We start from the raw sequence: 20,529 nt of genomic DNA, 5'->3' as shown, positions 1-20,529 counted from the left end.
AAGGGAGCCTACAGAGAGACAATCACAAGGGCTTGGAGTGACAGGAGAAGGGGGGATGGTTTCACAGTGACAGAGGGCAGGGATGGATGGGATATTGGGAAGGAATTCTTCCTGATGAGGGTGGGGAGGACCTGGCACAGGTGCCCAGAGAAGCTGTGGCTGCCCCTGGATCCCTGGAAGTGTCCAAGGCCAGACTGGATGGGGCTTGGAGCAACCTGGGATAGTGGAAGGTGTCCCTGCCCATGGCAGGGGTGGCACTGGGTGGGCTCTAAGGTCCCTCCCAACTCACACCATTCTGTGATTATTTTTATTCTGTGTATATGACTTAAAAGTAGGTAAACACATAATCCACAGTTTTGGCCAATAGCAGCTGCCACTTGTACCCATGATAAGGCTGAAATTTGGGGAATGATGGAAAAGTAGAAAGGAAAAAATAAGGAGGAAAAAATAAGTTCAAATTTCAAAGTTCCTGACTTCTGTTCGTTTAAATTAAATTCTTTAAATATAATAAATATTTGAGAAGCACAGGGAGACAGAAGGTAAGAGAATTAATATGAGACTTGTTTAGTAAATTTATAGCAATACCAATGTTTCAATAGAAGAGTGATACCTGGAAAGCATTACCAGAATACCACTGAGCAAATTAACTGAATAAAATATTATCACTGATTTTATAAAATATTACAGCTCTTACTATCAGTGCTATTCTCCACCATGTTACTAACTGCAGGAGACTCAAATCCAGTGTTATGACACCATACCCTTGGATAACATGGAGGTCTACTGCCAATATTCTGTGTTTAGTGTCCTGCTCACATCACAGTCTCAGTTTTTGCACTGTGGCGTTGTTTGTGGTCAGTCAGTTCAGTATCAGATCCAGCAGACACAAGTAGGCTACTCCATAGGCATTTTTCCAACACAAAAAAAATAATTTATCCTGGCATTACAGACTAAATTGTTTGTCTTATGCTTGTGCTTCAAATGGGGGCACTGGAAAAATGGCCTGGAAGCCAGAATTTTGAAAATGACCCAGTTCAATCTTTATTCCAAACATACACAGATGCATTTATTTCCTGATTTCCTTTTCCAGAGAACAACAAAGAGAATTCTAGGAAGCATGAATCTGTTTCATATTGAATCAAGTCCAATACATTTCTGGGAATCCTGGTCAAGTTCTTAACAAACAAGTGAGGCAGTGGGCCCTGCAAGGCAAGGAAGGGTCATCCAGAGAAACCAGGTAGAGCTTTATCTCCCCAGGGAGGACTGAAAATAACCCTGTAACAGCACGTGCTTAATCCATCTGTCAGGACTGACTCTGCCTCTCAGACCAGAGGGAGAACTGAAGGGAAAATGCCAAGTTTTATGGGGTTTTTTTCTTTAATCTAAGGAGGAAAAAGACATTAAAAGAGAATCACATTTTCATCCAACATGCCCAACTGTTCAGCTAAGACCTCTCTGGGAGTGATGGGAACCATCTTAGAATGAATCCAAGCCAAAATAGCTTGAGGAAGTCCAGACCTGACAGAAGTGTCTGAACTGTCTTCATCCACTTCTAAAGCAGAAGAAGCTCAAATTCCACATCACACACATCCTCTTGTTCAAGGAATCCTGGAGCTACCTCCAAGTCACCCTTCCATTTAAAGTTTTGTCTGAAAATTCATCCTGGGTTTCTCTGTTCTATTTGTGCTGCCAAGCAGGAGTTTCTCACACAGTGGCTACACCTTCCTTTAGATGACTGTTTGAAAAATACTGAATAATATATTCCTAATTAAGCTACAGCCCATCCTTGGAGCCTAATTATTTCACCTACAAATTAAGACATATTGTTAGCCCAAGGCATGGAGGTCTGCTGAACAGGGCTGGTGCTATGGAATCAAGAAATACCTTGGGCTGGATTGAAAAGCAAAAAATTCATAAGATTGCAAAGGTATCTGAGGGCAGTCTAAACCTTTTATTTACAAGCAATCACCTGGAAAGTCTTTGTAAATACTTCCAGCTCACTATCAGAGTGTTAATTCCCCTAACTGAGAATGAGGACACTGCTGGGAATACAGTGTGCCTCAGTGTGTAAGGCTGAGGAAGGAATGATAAAGGATAATATGATAAAGGAATAAAACAGTGACCTGGCTGCAGCTTTTGCCTCTAATTCTGGGAAGGCGACGTGACCTCGCACCACATGATCGATCTGAAAAAGAGAAAAGCAACATTTTGGGCATGATTACATCTTGAAAATTCAATCCTGGAAAAGGGGAAAGGAGTGTCACAGCTCTAAAGAGAAGAGAGCTTCTAAATTACTCATGAAGTGTTAAATCCTAGCCCTAGCAAAGCCAATGGCAAAACTCCCACTGAAATTCAGGATTTGGCATATAAACAGTAAGAAAAACAAGCAACCTTGCACCAAACCCAGACCAAATGCTAATCATGCAGCTCCTCAGTCAGAAAAGTAAGGTGAAAGGATGACTTTTTTTCAGTCCAACACTCCCTGCATGTCCTCTAGTCTCTCCCATTCTGCATGGATATCCTCACTGGAATTCTACCAAAGCATCTTCTTGGCCCAAATCCCTACATCATCTTTCTCTATCACACTCTTATGGTAAAACACAAGGTGTGTTGTCATCCTGATAGATGCTTCATGCATTCATTGCAGGAAACAAAATGTATACCCTGAGAAGCAATTATTGCTATAAAAGAAGATCAATATAAGCTCTGTCTTATGCTGAATTTATAAGTCAGCTTGTCCTTTCACTCCAAAGTGGTTACCATTACTCACAAAACAAAGTATCAGGTAGAATAATATGGGCTTTTAAGACAATAATTCAGCAGGTTTTGTGGCCTCTTGGGAATATCCCATCAGAGGTGACAGTAAAAGCTAAGGAGGCAAAACTATAGCTGCTCAAGAGCACTGAGTATATTTGGCAGTACTTATTGACAGCAAATCACATTAGTATTTAATCTTAACAGCATGAGTCTAGTCCTGAACCGCATAATGAAGCATACACATGTGAACACAGCAAAGAAAATAATGCATGACTGTTCTCCCTGAGATCAGCATCAAAGACAGAGCTCAAACATGTGCATGCTCCAGAAACACAGCTCAGGCCCAAATTCTGCAGTCCTGCAGAATCTCTTCAGAACACAGAGGCAGCTCATAAATTCAGAAATAAATCTATAAATAAATGTCATATATAGGTGTGTGCTATCAAAACACTGTTACATGGAACTGTTACAGGAGTTTATGAAGTTTGCCCTTAATTCAAGCCATGGCCACATGAGGGATGTATCTAGAAACCCTTTTCTGCTATTTTTTATTTCACAGTGTGTAATGATGTCATGCCATCCTTTGTCTCTGTTGTGCAATATCTTTTTTCTTATAAATTTTGAAAATACAGCATAAAACCCCACTGAATATACAACTAAACAAGAATTTGCAGAACAAGCAACTTCTTAGTTCTTCATTTTGACTCTATTTAAAACAGTTTTCAAAATCCAACTGATTTCTTTTGCAGCTGTATCCCCCCAAAAATTAGAGCTTTTAAAAGAGATCAGTTTTCCTTTTAAGAAGTTTGATCAGACTGTTCAAATTTTATGGAAATAATTCACCTTGGGGTGTTGATCAAACAATGGAAAGAATCCCTAAACATGTCCTTTGTTTTGGTTTGTTTTCAGAAAACTTTAGGTGTGCGAAAGCAGGAGCTTTGAAATGACAGAGATAAATAATAAATGCAATGTACCCTGCACAGTGCACGTGGCCCTGCCTCCTCCCACGGCTCCCTCTGTGTTTTCTGTTCATACCACCTCAAGAAAACCACACGGGACATTCCAAAAGTGTTTTAATGAGACACTTTCCCTAATATTCCTAACAGTACTTCAAGCTGACTTTTGCTATGGGTCCTAACAAGACAGTTCATTTTTTCCAGTAATTTCTTTAATGATTCAGGAATGCCTTGTTCTCTGGTACAAGATATGAAAGGATTTTTAAAATCATCTTTTTGAAATGCCTTAATTCTCACTGCACATTTTAAGTGTGAAACCACTGTGAGCCAGCCAAGAAAAACTACTGACTGCCTGTATCCTGTCTGGAGCTTAGATAAATGTATTTACCTGCTTGGAATTAAGCACACAGAAACTTCCCTCTTAGAAGTGTTCTTGAGAAGCAACATACAAGATTTGCTATTTTCCTTGAAAAATGGTGGTGCTATGAGCATATATTTATTATTTTATATGGACATGATTTAGTTTTATGTTTGGTTGTAGCAGTTATTTGTAAAATGGGATGCTTTTTGGTCTTAGCCCAATCTTGACCTGAAAAATTTAAAGCATCCACATTCCACCTGCTGCAAAAACAGTTTTTAGCTACAAGGCTAAGGATGGTCTGGAGGTGGGGTGGGAAACCAGGCTGCAGGAAGAGGAATGACTGTGCCACTGAAGCTGTGACACGGAGGAATGTCAGGCTGACGTGGCCAAGGAGAGAGCACAGGAGGGATCCCCAGTCACAGCTCAGCTTGGGGCATGTCTGGGCTTCCCAATCCAGGAGGATTTCTGCTTCTCATTCAGTGACTGTTCCATATGGAATGTTTAAATGCAGAGATGTCCCAGTGCATTTCCTGGCCATGTACTCCCATCTCCAGGCTTATAAAGAGATGGGTGGTGCTGAGTCAGGAGCGATTACAGCTGCAGTTTGTGACAGACCAAACCCTCCTGCACTTGGGGCTTTCCACAGGCCTGGGGTTGTCTCCTTCAGCCTCCCCAGAGGCCCCTGCAGCTCAGCCCTGAGGGCAGCCAGGGTTTCCACAGGTTGGGCAAGGTGGCATGAGGAGATTCAGAAGCTCCAGGGTTAAGCAGTCACCAAGGTCTTGCTGAAATTTTTGGACTCAAGCCTAAATACTGTTGTGTACATATAGCCTTTCTTTAAATTTGATATCAGTGTTTGATTTCTGACTGCCTTCCTGTAAATAAGAAAATTTATTTTTTAGTGAACACTGCTTGGCTTTAATTTTTATTTCTAAATTAAATTAACCTAATACTGTTAGATTATTTGTATACAGGGGAAGAACTGAGTTGATTGAATAATATGTTACTATATTACTATTCTGTCCATATATCTTTCATTTATGCCCATCAATGAACACAACTGATCTATATAATACAATATGTATCATTTTCTTCACCTCAAAGTCTGTTTCAGCCTGCTAAAGCAAAGAATGAAGACTATTTGCCTGTAAGATAATTACAATAATTATCACCACCACCATAAAAGGAAGACATGCCCTGTATGCAATCCCCTATCTCTACACAAATTAGTATTATGTAACAGACATAACATTCATTTAATTGTTAATTGCTTTCAGCAGCTTGGTACATCTCATGATCTTATGGAGGTGTTTCAGGTCTGAATTGCCAGTGAAGGAATTCCAAACAGCAGCAGGCTTGGAGTCTGTCTGTGTCTCCAAACACTCACCAGTTTTCCTGTAGCACTCTGGCCTCCCTCATTCAACCACAATCCAGGTACCATCGCAGAGAAATATGGTCCCCAAACACCAGGCACAAAAATGGGGGATTCACTGACCTGGAAAAGCAACAGAAAGCTCTCGTGAATCAAAGTGCTTGTCAAAGTAGAAACTTCACAATTAAAGCTTGGCAGCTATCAGAGTTCAATGATGAGACAATTTCTGCTTCTCCACTGAAATTACCAACAGAAGTGGAGATATACAGGTAGAAATTTACTCTAAAATGGCATGTAAAAAACGTTTTCCCTCATTTACTTAATATTTAGATGACAATACACAGTCCACAACCCACTCATCCCACTGACAGAACAGCTGGGCCTGGCCAAACAGAAAGTAAGAAATTTCAGGAACAGGAGCTGTGTTTTATGGAGAGAGGGAAACTGCCTCGTTTCTCCAGAAAAAGGCCTTACTTAGAGTGATCAGTGGGATACCACACTCTGCTCAATTGGCATGAGCAAACACAGGCACTGTGTTTCCAGATCGGCCACAGGAGTTTCCAGAGCACCCATCCTGTACATTTGGAGAGTTCAGAATCAGGAGGGAGCCCTGCTGGCAGAGGACAGTGGTGTCCCTTGAGATCTGCCATCCTCTCCCATGCTGGCAGTGGAACCCCAAGCTCCCAATGGTGCCAGGAGAGTCAGGTGCCTCAGGTGGAGGCTGCAAACCTGGGCTGGCATCTGCTTGGGTTCAGCAGCAAACACCAATCCATCTGCCTGGCTAAACACCAGGTTCTGCCTCTTCCTTAGGCCTAGCTTTACAAACCACTCCTTCCTTCACACCTGTGAGGGCAGATCAGGCAGATATCTGAGCAGTGTCCCCCAGGCACGGGGCAGGGCTGTGCTCCACCACTTGCACACAAATACCCCAGCACAGTGACAGCCCGGCCCCTGCACTGCCTGCCTTTGTGGTTAGACCGCTCAGGATGTGGGAGACACTGGTTCATTTCCTTTCTCTCCTTCAGAAGATGCAAATTAACAGTTTATAAGGGTGGAGGGCATTTTCCTTCCTCTTACAAAGTGGTTTCACTTTCAATAGACCAGACAGACTTTCTAGACTTTCCTTCTGGTTCAGCAGAACACTGCCCAGTCTAGCAAGTAAGGCTCAGCACACACCAGGAACTGGGATGGTGTTGGGTCCCCACTTGCTCCAAAGACTAATTGTGAATGGTTAAACATAGAATTCGTGCAGCAGGGGCTGGAGGACACAGGCCATCCATGCCCTGCCAGGCTTCTCTTGGATGCAGGATCCATGTTTTCTCTTCCAGGACCACATATATACACTCAAGTTAGACACAGCTGTGATTTCTCTGGGAAAAGAGAACAGCAGTGCAGTCCTACACCATTCCCATGATTTATGCTGCACTTCACACTGATGATGGCTAAATCCGCAACTGTTGTTTTCTAGAAGGTGGGAACTACTAGCAGAGAAGGATACAAGAGAATTAATTCCCTAACAAGACCAGTCTGTATGTTTCCAGTGCTGAAGAGCAAAAAGAGAAGTCTTAATCAATGGGACAATGGAGTTTTTTGTACTTAGACTTAGCTCCTCAATAGCAAAATTCTAGACCCATTGAAGGATGCTCAAGGTTTGCTGTTGAATTCAATAAAGCCTGGACTTCACATCAAAACAGTTTTGAGAATAATTAAAAATTCAGGCCTGTTCCTGTTAAATTTGGTGCACATTCTCTCTATATTTAAACAGGCTGAACTTTAAAGGCAGTTTTTACTAGCCACTAGGGATTATCCTCCAAGATGCAGTTTACTGGCATTTGTGCATCACACATGTTTAGTAAATACAGCAGCAGGGAGGTTTCTGCACAAACAATAGTCTGCTCAAGCCATAAACTTACAGTACAGCTGATTCTTGTCAGGAAGTTAAGTAGGAAAACAAAACAACAAAAATTTGTTTTTCAAAATACATCACCACAGTGTCAAGAAATGCTGATTTCTCTCAGGAACACATCTAACAAATCTGGGAATCCTGCTTGGTTCTCCCTTATCAGCTCTGATGCCCTGATTTACTCTGCCTATAGATGTATGTGTACACATGTGTCTGTGTGTCTGTGCAAGATTTTGGCTGACTAAACCCATTAAAGAGCAAGAATAGCTGCACTGAATTTACAAAGGCATTTATGACTCCAAGTGGACGAAGCTACGTCAAAAACATTGCAAAGACATTTGGTTTTGTTTTGTTTTCTCTTAAAACTACAAATTAATACAGCTTTGAGTTTTCATCACCTCGATGGGGCATGCCTTCTTTTACGATTTCAACAACAAAATGAAGTGCAACAAAAAGCAAGTCCTAAAACAAGTTGATTTTTAGACCAATTCCACTTCACTGACCTTACTGAGAACACAGCATTTGGTCAAAGTTACCAGTCAGGATCTGCTCTGAACTGGTGATGGAAGCAAGGGGAGAACCCAAACATCCCAACTCATTCCCACCCTACAGCCACAGACACAGCACAGGAGGTGACAAGGAACATTCAGGGCAGAAGGGGCCTGGGGTTTTGAAGGCTTATCTCAAAATATTTGTGATGCAGCAAACTTTGCAGCATTCTGCAGTCTGCTCAAGGAAAAATTCTGGTAATGGCAAAGGGATCAAGCTTAAAATCCAACTGTTGTGTCACCTGAAAAAAACAAGTTGCCAAAGGACATTAAAGGCATTGAGACGCTTTATGAAATCAGGGGAAAGTCTAAACATTAAGAAGAACAATAGAGTTTATAAAATAAAGAACAAAACCCAGACCTCTTTTCTGTTATTAGTCACAATTTACCAAATTGTCCTGTAAGTCTGACAACACCAAAACATTTAGCTTCGTTAAAAAACCAAATTTTCCCTGCAGCCAGTACTTCTGGCCTAGTGTTTTGGACACTCACAGGAATTTAGGACAGGATATTTCCATGCTGGCTCTTCTCACATTACACTGAGACCTTCCTATCCTCTTACTATCAAAGTACCATTTGTACACATTCCAGCAAACTTTCAACACATGAACAGAGCAAACGAGGGCATTGGGAATTGCCACACTGATGAATAAAGCCAGCAGGGCACTTGGTTATCAGTTTTGTTGCTGTGGGAACTTTTAACTGGAAGAAAGAACACTGGCTGTCATGCTGGGCTTTACTGATGTGATAGGGCATAATCAGATTTCCCATTTCCCCTTTCACTTAAGGAGTTTAATTCACATTTTGCAGATTCTGGGCTTTGAGGCACATGGAAAGGAGGAAAATTGAGAATAACAAACTCCCCAAAACAGACACACAATCTTGGAGAAGCAATGGGGTGAGCATCCTCCTGTAGCTATATGCATCAGAAACAGCAAATGGTTTCCATTTCCCCTACTTGAAATATTTGGATGGTGATTAAATCTTTCAAGCCACGCAGCAGCTGGCATTTGTATTTTCATAATAAAAGGTCCTAATTCTGTTTGAGTATACATCCCACTCAGTCCCACTAAAACACATGACTAGACAGAGGCATAAGGTTGGAGAAACAGTGCAAAGCTTGCTGCAGAACCTAGAAGAAAAGCAAAGCACAATTTTCCAGATTCAGGCTATTTTGGTTACAATAATACCATGTCTCTTTTACAGCTTTCAATTGCCTTCAGACATTCTTATGGTGATATAGGAGGATCAATGTCATTATTTTTTTTCCTTTAATGAGCTTAAGAAAATCCTTAATCTTTTTAGTAGAAAAACAACATGTGTTTCAGATTTATGGGCAATTGATTTTTATTTTTAAAGCAAATAAGAGATGTCATCCTTCTCTGGAAGTTGAAATACGAATTCAAAGGGAGCCTAAGATTTTCTGCCTTCCATTGAACTGAAATTCCTCCTGTGACACACTCCCACTGTGAGACATAGCAACAGTTATTATCTTTTATATAGAGTGAAACTGAAACACAGAGAGGATATCCTATGCTAGAGGTGAGAGTGATCTCTGCACAATTAATGCAGCAGGAATTTGAAGACAGAAGACAAGAGGAATCTGAACCTGTTCAGACTTTGAGTCATAAGCTGCATCTATAAATATTTCAGCTGAATGTGTTCACACAGGGACTGTTGCCCTCATGGGTGATATGCCAGCTTAGACAAGGATTACCCAGACATGCAATTCCACCTCACAGTTACTCTGTCTGGGGATGGGGGAGAATCCTTTTGTGCAAGGAAATGTCACCTTTCCCTGCCTCCCCAGCACACACATTCCTGCTTGCTCAGCCCCATCATTTTGGATGAAACAAGCACTAAGCAGTTCCAAGATTCCTGCTCATTTGACGGGAAAAATCCAGTTCCACACCTTCTGAAAGGGAGAAGAAGGGAAATAAAGTTCTCTCTGGGCGGGTTTAACCTCAGCGTGTGCTTTATAAAAGATCATTCTAATATGTAAGATATGTAAACATTATAGAGCAATCAGAAACAAATGAAAGGATGAATTCAGTTTAACAATATTCAGCTGTGGTGCAACTGCCAGAAGGCACTTTTTGTTATGAATAGATCATTTGGATGAGTTACAGGCCAGATTTGAACCCTGGCGTGTGCTGGGAAAATCATTGTCAAACTACCTAAGATCAGAAGGTATCAGCAGCACATCTGGCAGCCCACAGAAATGAAAAATGTTTTTAAAATAGAAAAGGCTATATAGAACTAAGGTAAATTAAGAAAGGACCTGCTTAAATGGCATTAATATGAGCTCTGTAATGTATTTAATTTAGATTAGTCCTTCCCACTTGCCTCTCCCTTTAAAACAAAGGCAGGCAAAAAAAAATCCACTTCTGCTATAAAAGTCTACCTGGAAAAAAAGGCAGGAGAGGCTAATTCACAGCTCAAGTGAGTGAGTCAGAGGAGTCAGTGCCTTTAACCCAAGTTCAGCTCTCAGGACTGTCCCTGGATTCAAGGACAGCACAGAACACAGACCTTCACAGACAAGCATCACCTGGGCACCCAGCCATGCCATCAAATGAGCAAGTGACACCATGAGATTTGTTTCACTCAGCTTTGTTTTTCTGGACCAGCCATAATGATCAGGCACATGCTTGTGTTTCCTCCTCAGCTTTATGTAAATGTTACAGCAATCAGAGACAAGATAAAATAAAACACACCATGCTGGAGAGAGCAGTTCTGTGGAAGCATGAATTTCAGCAGAATTTTCTTCCCTAGCTGACACCATCTGTTGCTGGTATAGGCTTACACAAACTCCTTCAATAAAACTGACAGAGAATTTGGAGAATTTGGCTATTACCTGTAAAGCAAATCTTTATATTAACAAGGCATACTGCTATATCCATCTTCTGCCATTTTAATTTCTGCTTTTTAATACTTAGCTTTTGATACATGGCAGTGTTCTGCTATCACTATCACATTCTATATCTGAAAAATATGTCTATCATATTATTTATTTGTGATATGCCCTAGAGAAAGGAAATCATTTCTGTGGGACCATCCTTGACTTCCACTCACTTCCATGAAAGCAAGTTTAATCCTTTATTCTACTTTTAGAGTATGGCCACATTAGAGTCAAAACTTTTTAAGGTAATTATTTGCTAAGGAGAAGCAAATAAAGGTCAGAAAAACTGTTTGAAAATCACTTCACTTATCGGCTTCTATAGCCAGAAATTCAGAATAACAGCTGTTTTTGTTAGGCTAAGACAGGTATGAAGAAAAGATCTAAGATATTAATGGAAAGAACAGAGAAAGAAATAAGAAAAGCACTGTATCAGTCACCAACTAATAAATGCTCTTTACAGTTCTGGACTTTGATCATTGACAAGTCAAATACTTTCATTAACTTTTCTGCTGACTTTTAACTTCCAAAGTTTCTGACTGACCGTGGATTGAAAGTACTGACAGTCATTCAATTCAGAGGCTTTACATCGATGCATAAAATCCTGCATTAAGAAAACTGTATCATTTTGCTTCTGCTGACAGATGGGTCTTATAGAGCTACTTGTCCCCAACTCTCTGACAAAGAATGAAAGAGATTCATAAAAAAAAAAGGAAAGGACTCAAAGGGAAACCCAAGAATGTTTCATTTCTAGGTTTCTGGTTCAAACTTAGGTCATAGTAATATCTACTGAATGTGTGATTTAATAACAGCACTTGCTGGTGGCATATAGATATAAATACACATATATAAACTGGGCAGAGCTGGGGCATGAAATTGTGTTTTCAGTGAACTGATGCCTACCCTAAAATTGCCATCCTGGCATTATTTCTCAAGCACTAAATGGGTTTAAAACTAAGCTTCCCCATAACTCTGGAGGCTATTTTCTAAGTTAAATGTATGGTGCACCAAGTCAACGTCTTAAAATATGTCTATTATTAGTAGTAATTACATACTAAACACTAAACAGTATTCTAGCTTCAGCCTGATGTAAGATATATTTAAGAAAATAAGGTCTTGGAACACAACAAATGTACTTCAGGACACAAAGGAAATTAAAATTTATTAATATTCCTATTCCTACAGGTCATACACTGCCAGCAATTTATTTGCTTATATTTCAAGCTCAGGTCCCCTGGCCATCATGGGTTTGCTATGCAGCTGCATAGCTTGTGGTGGGCAAGTCACCAGCTCTGCTCCATGTGACAAGCTGGCATCCCCTGAGCCACCCTCAGTGACAGATTTACTCTGCCATGATATTAAGATCAGACCACAAAAATTTTTTGCAGAGCTCACTTTATCCCCCTGGAAGGATGGAAGTCACACAAGTGACAACAACAACAGAGAGAGAATGAGGACTTTGGGGTTCTGCCTGGGCTCACCCACCCAGGGATGATTTTGGTAACCTGTTTACAGGCAGCTGAAGAATTCTGGCTTAGGGGATACAAAACACTTCCATGAATGCCTCACTTAATATGCATCTCATCACTTATTGCCAAGGCTATGCCACAGAGACCTGGAAAATTCAATCCCTGTATTAATTACCTCCCAGACAAAACTCTCAGTGCAACCTAAAACTAGGAGACACAAACGAATCCTTGGGGACTACTGTTACCTCTTATTTCAAGCAGTAACCTGTGTGAGAAGGGCAGCAAAATGTGAATGACACAAATGCAGAACTATTTCTAATTTTCTGAATTCTCCATAAAACATTAACTGGTCTACAAACTCGAGGCCAAATCAGGTATGTGATTAATGTGCAATAAAGAAACCACACTCCCAGGGCAACTTGATTGCTTCATCTCTGAAAATATTTCAGGTGAGTTATACATTGGGACTATATACTGCACAACCCAGCTCTATATCTAACAAGAATTAATTTGAGTAAAACTTCACCCAGTTCATTAAACATTTGCACAGTTAGATGTTTTTTCAAGACTAAATAAGGAAAGGTATTTGAAAAAATTAAAACTTAAGATTTTTAATAAAAGAATAGGTTGATTCACGATAATATTAGTTACTCAGCTTGTACTGAGTTTATATTTATTGGTATAAAGAGGAATTAATCTAGACCAGCAGAAGTAGTTTGTATTTACTGGTGTAAAGAGAAATTAATCTAGAGAAGGAGAAGACAAGGAAGATAATGGCTCTTATAAGAGTTAGAACACATCAATTAAAAGGTTGTTTAAAACTGACAACAACAAATCATATTTAGCAAAAAAAAACCCCAAAACAGCCCTGTTTTACTCCACTGTACTTTAAATATGCAACAGATCAGGCAGGGAACAAAGAAGTCAGAGACTGCACTTGTATGTGCAGTTTTTCTGGAGATCTGCCATTAAAACCAGCTTGAAGCTGCATTTCTGAGAAAAGCTTCTGACAGTGGATGCTCTGGGGCTGAACTAACCCACTGCTGTGACCCCCTGCACCTCCTGAGGCACATTTTCAGGCAGCAGCCAGGTCCAGCCTCTTCATCTGAGCTGGCTGGGAGTATTTTTTCCAATAGGCTGCATCAATTTTCAGCCCAAGGTATGTTTGGTATTAGAATGTCTTAGGGTACAGCCACATGAATAAATTATTTTAGGCAAAACTTGGAGGTCAGTTGCCCAGCAAAACCACCTCTACTCATCATCTCTCTGTGGTGTATGGTGTGACAGATCCCAGGGACCTGGCACATTCCACAGGAAACCATGGCCAGGAGTGCTGCTGGGGAGTTGCTGACATGGTACAAATACACACTATAGATTACTCAGTTCATTTCTTCATCTGCCCCTACTCTTATTTCACGATCGCACAAAAGGATTTTTAAAATCTTGTTCTTGCTTTTTTTTTTTTTTTTTTTTTTTTTTTTTTTTTTAAAAATACCAGTCTTATGAAAGAAGCTGGCAATGGTATCAGCTTTAAACATTAACCAGCCAAGCTGGACAACTGGGATTTGCTTTAAGTAGAACAATACTTTTCACATTATAAAATCCAGCCATTTTCCCAAGAGGAAGATAGAGAGCAAGACTGGTACCTACCTCTCCTACTGTAAACTTTTGACTTTCTTTGAACTCAAACCTCTACATACAAAAGCAGAATAGAAAACCAGGGGGAAAAAATAAAATTCTACTGGAAGCAAAAAGTACTCTTCATTTTGTTTGCCTTACTATTATTTAAGTAAAAATGGTGAGATGTTAATAAAAGAGAAGCTGACAGGGCCATGTCTGAATGCCTTCCTCAAGTCCTGCTCCAGTTGCTTGCTGAATTTTACCTGCTGTTTGCAGAAGATGGGAGATGGGAGTAATGGGACATGAGCATTTGGAAGCTGACCACTTAAAGCACAAGCTAGAAGAGGAGTATGGCTCAATTATAGCTCTATCAGGAGCACTAATTAACCATTAGAAGAAAAACAATTAGAGAGGGGAAATATAAAAATCAATGCTGTAAAATAGACACAAAGTTCTCAACCTTCTACAAGATCTTCTGCCAGCCATCTCCTGACCATGACTTTCCCCAGCCATTGTGAGCAGCAGACCCTCAGCTTTCCATTCATGTGGGTGGAAGTTCACCCAGGAAGCATCAAAAAACTCTGAGTCAGATCTGTGAATCAGGGTCACGAACCCCACACGTGATGGAAGAGAACAGCAGCTCAGGGTTAGGGAGCTCTGCCACCTTGGGAAGCTGGATCCTGAGACTCCTGTCAGAAAGAGACAAGTCCTGGATCAGTTTGGGATCCAACAAATGATGGTCTTAAAAATGTCATAACCTAAAAGGGCCCAGGGCCTAGGTGTGCGTGTTTTCTTTTGAGAGTAATGGTGCTGTTTGCTTTGTAGAGTGAAGGGTTTCATCAGGCACTGCTGGATGGTTGAGAGAATGGATTCAAGAATAGGGAACCACTCCCAGAGAGGGGCTGGAGCAGAGGGACCAAACAAGTTCTGCATCAGCAAAAGGAGAGCCCAGGAGGGTCTAGAGAGCAGTACCAGATTATCAGGTCACTCAGTCATTGATGAGAGGGATCTCCAGCAGAACAGACAGGTCTAAGCAGAACATCTGCCTCTGGAACTGTCCCTGGGTTTGCTGTCCCTGGACACACAAAAAAAAAACAATCCTAGTGTCCTCCACAGAAAGTCTGCACCCCTGTGAAGTTTGTGTTCCTTGTGTGTGAGGTTAACCTCCTGTTTATTCCAGGAAGCAAACCTGGAATTAAGCCTGGGATGACTTGAAAGTTTCAGCTCTGGAAGAAGTTAAATGGGATTGAGTGCAGGGCTGATCATTCCAGACTCATTCAACATCCACCATTTCCTTCTGCCTAAATTAGAGATGCAAGAACTTCAAAAGTCTTGTCAGGGACCCTGATTGAATGCTCAGCTTTGCAGCAAACCCTTTAAATTAGATTAGAATTTTGACTGTTCCAAGCTTAAATGTTCACATCCATTTTACTTCTGTTTTTTATCAGTATCCATTAACACTAAGCTTATTTATGTTTCAGCTTGGGAAAGTACACGATGGACACAAAGTAGCCTATGATCCTTTCCTCTTTATTCCCAAAGGTCAAGGTTTCTTTCAGAAATTGGTAAAAAAAGACCTTTAATCTGCTAAATTGTTTTCAAAATCCAAAACAGAGAAAAAAACCCCCACATTTTTGATGGATTCAGATGCTTTTTGCTAAGCACTTAAGCACTAGCAGTTCTGCATTGATTTATTTTATTGTTTTATTTAGTGAAATGTCTGGGTACAGATATACACATTAACCTTTTTTTTTTTTCTCATATTTACTGTGTCGCCTTCCTTGAAATGGGAACTACAAGTGCTTTGATAAATGGACTGAAAGGTTGTCTGGTTACCCCGTGGCTTCCACTTGTGTCCTTGCTGAAATGCTGTTCTGGACCCTTCTGCAGCAGTGCTGCTCCGTGACTCACTGCAGTTACTTCTGTGCCTCTCAAAACAATAGTTCACTGGGGATCCAGGGCCTCAAATGAGCTACAACCATTTATTCCACCCATTTATTTCTACTTCTCCTCCAGTGATAGATATTCACTGTCACAAAATGCCAGTTTGTGTGAAGATTATAAATCTTGTAGCACATCCATTTTAACTTTGCACTTGATAACACAACAATTTGCTGCTACGGAAAATTAAATCCCTTAAAGCTCATCACACTATGAACTAACTCTTTTCATGTTTAAAAAAAATGAAATCCAAGCCCAAAAGCCATACAGTCCCTTCTAACCTGTTGTTAATGGTGGGCAGTGACAGGTGCTTTAAAGAAGATAACAGAAATACAGGAAACATACAATAATTTACACCAAAATGTCCTCCCAGCCTCCAGTGAGATGAAGTTCAAGCAAATTTCTGTTCTTACTTTCAACCAACACAAGAAACCAAGTCTTCAGAAGTGACTGATACTGCAAACAACCCACAGTGATCATGAACAAAAGCTCCATTTGTGCAGTAGAAAATAAATTATAATGACAAGTTAGAGACCAGTGCAAGTCTCTGACAAGAACATTGGAGTTTTTAAAGTCTCAGAAATATTCCTTTAGCTCATAGCCCTTCAACTGACTGTTCTGGCTCCTAAACAAACATGTCTCAGATATTACTTGCAGCAGAATCTTATTTTAGGAGACTACTGAGACCTCATCCCAAACTGAACGGTTGGGAATTGTGAACATGGAACAGCCATGCCACAAATAGCAAAACAAACTCTACCCCTACATGGCACTTGAGAAAAGCCCTCCAGGACCCCCAGCCATGCTCTGATGATTCCCAGGCAGATCCTGTCCCTGACACTGTGGGTCCCTGACACTGGATGCCCCTCACACACATCTTAAGGATTTTCTTATTTATATATTGCATAATACAGTTAATTTTAGAGATTTTTCCCTTTTCCCCATTATCTGTTCCTTCTACATCAGTGAAGGCCACTACCAACAACAGCATCATGCCTGCAGTTCAATAAATCCTCTGCAATACCCCTGAAGTTGGAAGCAGATTCACATTATATGGGATATGCATTCACACACTATTTAAAACATATTTTTAAACATTTGAATAAGTAAATGGGTAAATCCTGAGGACCTTACCCGATGTTTATTCAGCCCTTACTTACTGAGACAAACTCCCAAGGAGAGAGTAAACAGTGAGAAAGGACCTCAGGCCTTCACCCACAGCTGTAAACAATGAACTCAGCATAAACTGTGATTCCCAGCTGACACTGGGAGAAAAGCAGCAGCTAATGCTTCTCCCCACTTTGCTTACAGAGGGATTATATGAGAAGAGATTTACTTTCTCCCTAAAAGAACTTGCCCCATCCAAGATATTGCCCCATTCACAGCTGGAAGAGCAGCAAGGAACTTAGTTGAAGAACTACTGATTCATGAAATGATGAATTAGAAATGGAGAAAATTGGAAATAATAAGAGGCCTAATGACCAAAGACTGATGGAATTTGCCTGAGAGGGGAAACTGTTGCTGTTAAGAAGAATAAACATCACTGCATCTATACCCCCTTGACCACAGAGCCCTTGATACTCATCACCTTGTGTTGGAAAGATGTTTGTCTGCACAGCTTCAGCTTTGTGCTCCTAAGTGCAAGTGAGGGAACTAAGGAAAGGCTTTAGTAATCTGACAGAATCACAGAGCAAACCAACTCACTAAACAAAATATGGGATTTTGACCCCAACTTTCACAACACTCACTGCAAATAAGGCTAATTCCAAAATTTTAAAACTAACAGAAAACTCTTAAGTTGTTTTTCATACAATTATTGTATTCCCTTGAAAATTCCATTTCATTGTTCCAGGGCCCAGAAACAATTTAAGACCAAGAAAATAACCAAGAATATCCCTTATCATATCTAATTTAATTTCTATTTTAGTTGTTGTTTTACAGTTATTGTAAGAAAAAGAGCAGAAAATTGAGTCCTTTTTGTTCTCCCTGAGATCTAGACACACAGAGCAAGCAGGCTGTTCAATAAATCCATGCTTAATCACTAAAACAAGAGAGACAAGGGATCTGGAAAGGTCATTCATTATACATTTGTATGCTTGTGATGTGAGAAAAATCCCCTATGCAGCTCTCCTTGGAGCAGAACAGTCCAGGAAGACACTTGGGGTTGCTCAAGATTTTGGGCTTCAGGCCAATCCATCCTTCTGGATCTAGAGGGGAGTGATCAGATTTGGTTACCCTGCAGCCTTGATGGGAATGTTGCCCCTGTCAAATCTGATAGCATCACTTTGAAGAATACAGGAAAGGAAAACCAAAAATCTTCTGTTACAATGAAAGGCTGCTGCTGCTGGATTTTCGTGAACAAAAATTAGAATATTGCTACTTAAGCAACAAATCAAAAGTAAGTTGCTTTGTTCTGTCCCCAGCAATGAAGTGATGCTGTCATGTGAACATCAGTGAAGGAAGACAAACATTTAACTTTCCCAGAATCATGTAATACAGAATACAACCTCCTTCCTACAACAAAAGAAGCAAAATCCCTCACATCCTATTAAAATATACAGCTGTTACAGTTGAGAAATGAAGGTGTAAGGTGGATTGAGGGCTTGATCTAATAACAGTTGATCCCACATGGCTTTAAGCAGAGAGGTCCAAACTAGGCAGCCCACTATTTCCAGCAGCCAGACCAGCTAAATCTTTGTAGTGTCAAATGTAAGAATGCAAGAAGCTCAGTCTCTCTTGCTCATTTTTCCTAAGGCAAAACATGGGGAAAGGAGTGAAGAACACAAGAGGAGCCCTATTAGCACTCAGACCTGGAAAGTACAACATACAGACACTGCAGAAAGAATCATGGAATCATAGAATGGTTTGGGTTGGAAAGGACTTCAAAGATTATTCAGTTCCACACCCTGTCATGGGCAGGGACACCTTCCACTATCCCAGGTTGCTCCAAGCTCCATCCAACCTTTGGACACTTCAAGGGAAGGGGCAGCCACAGCTTCTCTGGGTTATGTATTCTGAAGGCTCAGTACCCTAAATCCAGCACCCTGATCCTCTGTGTCACACAGGGCAGCTCGCAGTGAACCACAGCATGGAAAGCTCTGTGTGTTGGAATTTTCAGTGTTTCCACTGATGCCAGTGAGTTGCCTCTCAAGTATAAGCCTTCATGGTTCTCCAAGCAGAGCATTTTTCCAAGCCATCCCTTTGTCGACATCTGTTATTTGAGTCTTTGAACTCAACTGATCTGTTCACAAAAGGCAAGGAGAGTTGAATGTACAGTTTTGTGGGAATGTTACTGAGCATTATCTAGTTTATGTACAATAGAGATCAAATTCAGATATGTTTCCCTGCACAGGTTGCTTACCATCAAAGCTCTGGGGTGCAAAACTTTGATGTCTCTGGACTGGCATATGCTAAATAGGAACGTCCCATTCTCCCCGTCACCAAGGCATACCTGAGCTTTGAATTATTCCAGGCCAGGAACAAAGGAATCTTGCTCATAACAAAAACTTTTAATAACTCGCTGAGAAAGCCTCCCTTTCATCTCTGCCAAGCTTTAGGAAAGGCTGGGAGGCAAGCAGAAATAAACATTGTACAGACTCACCACTGCTGGCTCTAAAGTAAACTCTCCAACTTCCTATTTACATTTCAAGATCTTAAGCTTTGTGGTTTACTAGTTCTGCAAGTAAGTGCTTTGGGTTTTGGAGGCTGCCTGCACATGATCTCCCACCACTACTGAAGTCTTCCTAGCTTTTATTAATATAATAGGGAGGTCAGAAAAGCAACAATCTTTTATATGCCCTGCTAGCAGAAATATTTTACTTCTTGCTTTTTAAAAACAAAACAAAGCAACCAAAGCATACAGTGGCAAATTAATGCCAGCAAAGGGGATATTACAGTTGTGTTTGTTTCTTTTTGAAACTGAGGACGCTGGAACATGGAATAAGAAAGTTTCATTAAAAAGGGTGTGGAGGAGTTCTTTGAGGAACAAGTAAAAGAAGGCGGCAATTTTAAGGATTTATAACCCTTCTAAGGCCATTGGCTGAAAAGACACCTGAAGAGCTCCGTGACCTTTTCTACATAAGCCTAAATCTGTGTACACTAAGGGCAACCTGCAACAACAGTTGTGAAGTAAATGTGGTTTTCATTTCATGCAGCCTTCCCTAAATGTAAAACATCTTCATTAGCTGGGCAGTCAGCACTGTGACTGCTGCCAAATGCAATATAGAATACGGCAGAACTGTGCCGAATGAGGACAGAGCGAGAGAAAGGCTCCTGTGACACTCAGTTCTTTCTCCCACTCCAAAGATTCTGGCTCATGTGCAGAACAGGCTTTACAAGGGAGAGGAATATTTAAAAAGCAGGAGGACAGGCGCTTGTCAACTTCATAAAGCTCACACAGCTCATTTTCCAAACTTGCCCAGGTTGCCCCAGCCTCACTAGGTTTGCTTTTGGTTTTATTTTTTTCCCTCCTGCATTCTTCCTCTGACCGTCCCAAACCCAGCGCCTTTCCCCTGGTCAGGAGAAGGACAAATTGCTGTCTGTGCTGCAGGCTGGGTGGCAGCCAGCTGGCAGGGGCTGTGCTGCCTGGGCTGCTGCCCCGGCCCCCCGAGACCGCACGTTCCGATCAGGGATGCCTGAGCTGGAGGGAGCGTGCGGGGCTCAGCGGCGCTGCCGGCACAGCCCGCGCTGCCGGGATATCCCGCTGGATC

General features: G+C 41.1%; 1 protein-coding gene across 6 annotated transcripts in view; it reads right to left on the bottom strand.

The window, feature by feature from the left end:
- The window catches only part of FGGY (FGGY carbohydrate kinase domain containing), a 202,668-nt gene that overhangs the window by 37,154 nt on the left and 144,985 nt on the right, over positions 1 to 20,529 (bottom strand). For all 6 annotated transcript variants that reach the window (XM_015635969.2, XM_015635972.3, XM_015635971.3 and 3 more), the window contains 2 exons: positions 5,459 to 5,566; positions 2,124 to 2,185 (listed from right to left, as the gene is read on the bottom strand). In XM_015635969.2, the coding sequence (XP_015491455.1) occupies positions 2,124 to 2,185; positions 5,459 to 5,566 (170 nt within the window). The remainder of the gene's footprint in view (positions 1 to 2,123; positions 2,186 to 5,458; positions 5,567 to 20,529) is intronic.

This window comes from Parus major, chromosome 8, assembly GCF_001522545.3.
Source record: "Parus major isolate Abel chromosome 8, Parus_major1.1, whole genome shotgun sequence".
Taxonomy (NCBI): Eukaryota; Metazoa; Chordata; class Aves; order Passeriformes; family Paridae; genus Parus; species Parus major.
The sequence above is the reverse complement of the archived record's forward strand: the minus strand, read 5'-3'. Positions and strand labels throughout refer to the sequence as shown.